The sequence below is a fragment of the Austrofundulus limnaeus genome, unplaced genomic scaffold (assembly GCF_001266775.1).
Source record: "Austrofundulus limnaeus strain Quisiro unplaced genomic scaffold, Austrofundulus_limnaeus-1.0 Scaffold8, whole genome shotgun sequence".
NCBI lineage: Eukaryota > Metazoa > Chordata > Actinopteri > Cyprinodontiformes > Rivulidae > Austrofundulus > Austrofundulus limnaeus.
The window spans coordinates 5,252,799-5,255,420 of NW_013952410.1; the positions used below are offsets into that span (position 1 = coordinate 5,252,799).

A 2,622-nucleotide genomic window follows, 5' to 3' on the forward strand; every position below is an offset into this window, starting at 1 on the left:
GAGCAATTTAGTTGGATAGCACAGTATTAATGTCTGAAAATAAGCTGCTTAAAGTCGTCATCAACCATAAACTAAATAATATTTCTGTATTTATTTCAGATTTAGTCAGTCATACACTTAGTTCTTATCAGTCTTTAAAAGAGGATGAGTTATAACACTGTTTAGTCAAAGTTAAACATGAAACGTCAAAGTTTATTACAAGTGGCCCTTCGAGGGCCACCATAACGCTCCTGTGGCCCTCGGTGAAAATGAGTTTGACACCCCTGTTTTAACAGTTGTTGTTGCTGTTGTTGTTGTTGTGCTTATTATTATTATTATTATTGTTATTATTGTTATTGTTATTATTGTTGTTGTTGTTATTAACAATATTATTATTATCCTACACAAATCATAATTTTGAGAGGGCTTTCCTGATTTCGTTTTTCAAATACTGAGACCGGGTTGTTGTGTTGACGATGTGTAATTTCTTTACTGATCAGTTCAACTGTTTGTGGATTTAACTGTGTTTGAAAGATGAAGAAGTGTTTTTATAAACTTTTCACCACACTTTCAAACAAATTGCAAAACACAGCCTTACTATTACAAATATAAAATAAAATAAAACTAAAAAACTCAGATGAAATGCTACAAGGTCCGAGCATTTTGCTCTACAATTGCTGCAAACAAATGCTGCACAATGGCACTGCATTGTGGGTCGGTGTTAAATGACTGTTTCAAAATGGCATCCTGTTTAGCACATACAAAGTCACGTGATATATCTTCTAGTGCTCATTGAACCATTCACTCTCTCACTCACACCTAACAGTCATGTTTTTGGTCCGTGGGATGAAGCTGTAGTACCCGGAAAAAACCCACACATGCATGGAGAGAACATGCAAACTCTACCCAGAAAGGTCCCCGGCTGGGATTCTATCCGGCACTTTCTTGCTGAGAAGCATCAACCATGCCGCTCTAGTTTCAAGAGAAAAAAAATCTTCTTTAAGACTAAATCCAACATTACCCTGATGATCTTGTTTTAGATCTACCTCTGCCCAGATTTGCTGGGCTCAAGAACGAGCCGGAGATGCGATACACTGTGGCTCCTTCCAGCACAGACGCTCCGGCTGCTCTGTGTGGGTTGGCCCCTGGTTCTGTCCCGTGGACTCCAGCAGAACGAAGCACCTTCAGACACCAGGATATCAGTGCAGACAAAAAGGTGAAGCCTGTGTTTAAACTCAAAGTACTATAAACAAAATGTTTATATGAACTGTCATGTCTGATTTAAAGTGCCTGTGACATGCTTATCCTTCAGATACAAAAGGTCAAAGAAAACTTTGTTCTATTTAAGAAACTTGGCATACAACACATTATTTTACCCATTTGGACACATAACTTAACATAACATAATGCTTTCTTTTGAACTTGGCTTGGCAAAAGGGAAACAGGAAGTGACATCAAAGGGGAATTCCTTTGAGAAAAAGAACTCGCTGGTCTTTGTTTATTGAAACATTATTATTTGAACTCTGACTCTTTTTTTTCTTTCTGTCCGATAGCGACTCAAAATAATCTAAAACATCAGATTCCTCTCCACAGTCTGGACTGTTGAGCATTTTAGCTTAGCTCTGTTTTCTTGCAGACATTCCCCTTTGACATCACTTCCTGTTACTTCACATGCAAATATCTCAATAACTGTTCATCTCAGCAGCATGAAAATTATTTTATTTTATGTTCTCAGTGTTATATTTCCGAAAATGCTTTTGTATTATTACAAAAATGTTAATGTCACAGGCACTTTAAACTGCTGCCTTTGAGTTGTGAATATAGATTACTGTTATTGATCAAATCCACAAGCTTAAATGGATCATTGATGAGCAGATGAACTGATCTTATTCTGATATTTACACTGAAGAGATATTATCTTTGTGGTTAAAATACATAAAGTATGGAGCTAAAGTCTTGTTGCTGGAGCAGGACTCTTGCCTGATATTAATGTAAAGCTGCAAAATCTGGTCTCAACAGTAAGTAAATATAGGACCAGTTGCTGATATTAATCCAATCCATGACTTTTCATGTATGGAAGTAGCCGTATGTCATGTTTTATTATCAATATGTAACATTTGAACATTTTCCTGCTAAATGACTCAGTTTTGTTTTCCATTGGTAAAGAGATGCTTTTTTTGCATTTCCTAACCAAGAGCAGATTCTAGGTGATCTATGCAAATACAACAATATATTACTGTAGCTAACTGAATTTTTAAAAATCTAATCAATAAAAATGTGGTGAATGAATGTTTTAAAAGTGACATTCTCCCTTTTTTTTTTTTTTTTTTTTTTTTTTTTTTTTTTGCTTTTGTTCAGAAACAAAACAGTAAAATATCAAATCTTTCTTCCACTGTGCTTCTGGAATGGGAGCAAATTACTGAAAATAGAGGACAGAAACAAATTTAAAGGGGACATATCATGCAAAGTCCACTTTTTAGCTGTTAGATACATTTTGCTGTGTACTTGGAGTGTCTAGGAGGCAGAAAAGTTTAATTTAGTTTCTCCTGGTGCTGCGTAGATATCTTTACAGGTCCTTCTCAAAAAATTATCATATTGTGATAAATTTCATTATTTTCTGTAATGTACTGACAAACATTAAAC

At 35.3% G+C, this 2,622-nt stretch overlaps 1 protein-coding gene across 2 annotated transcripts in view; it reads left to right on the forward strand.

Annotated features, from left to right (window-relative positions):
* reps2 (RALBP1 associated Eps domain containing 2) overlaps window positions 1-2,622 on the forward strand; it is a 65,839-nt gene that overhangs the window by 27,827 nt on the left and 35,390 nt on the right. For both annotated transcript variants that reach the window (XM_014000958.1, XM_014000963.1), the window contains exon 3: window positions 1,020-1,195. In XM_014000958.1, the coding sequence (XP_013856412.1) occupies window positions 1,020-1,195 (176 nt within the window). The remainder of the gene's footprint in view (window positions 1-1,019; window positions 1,196-2,622) is intronic.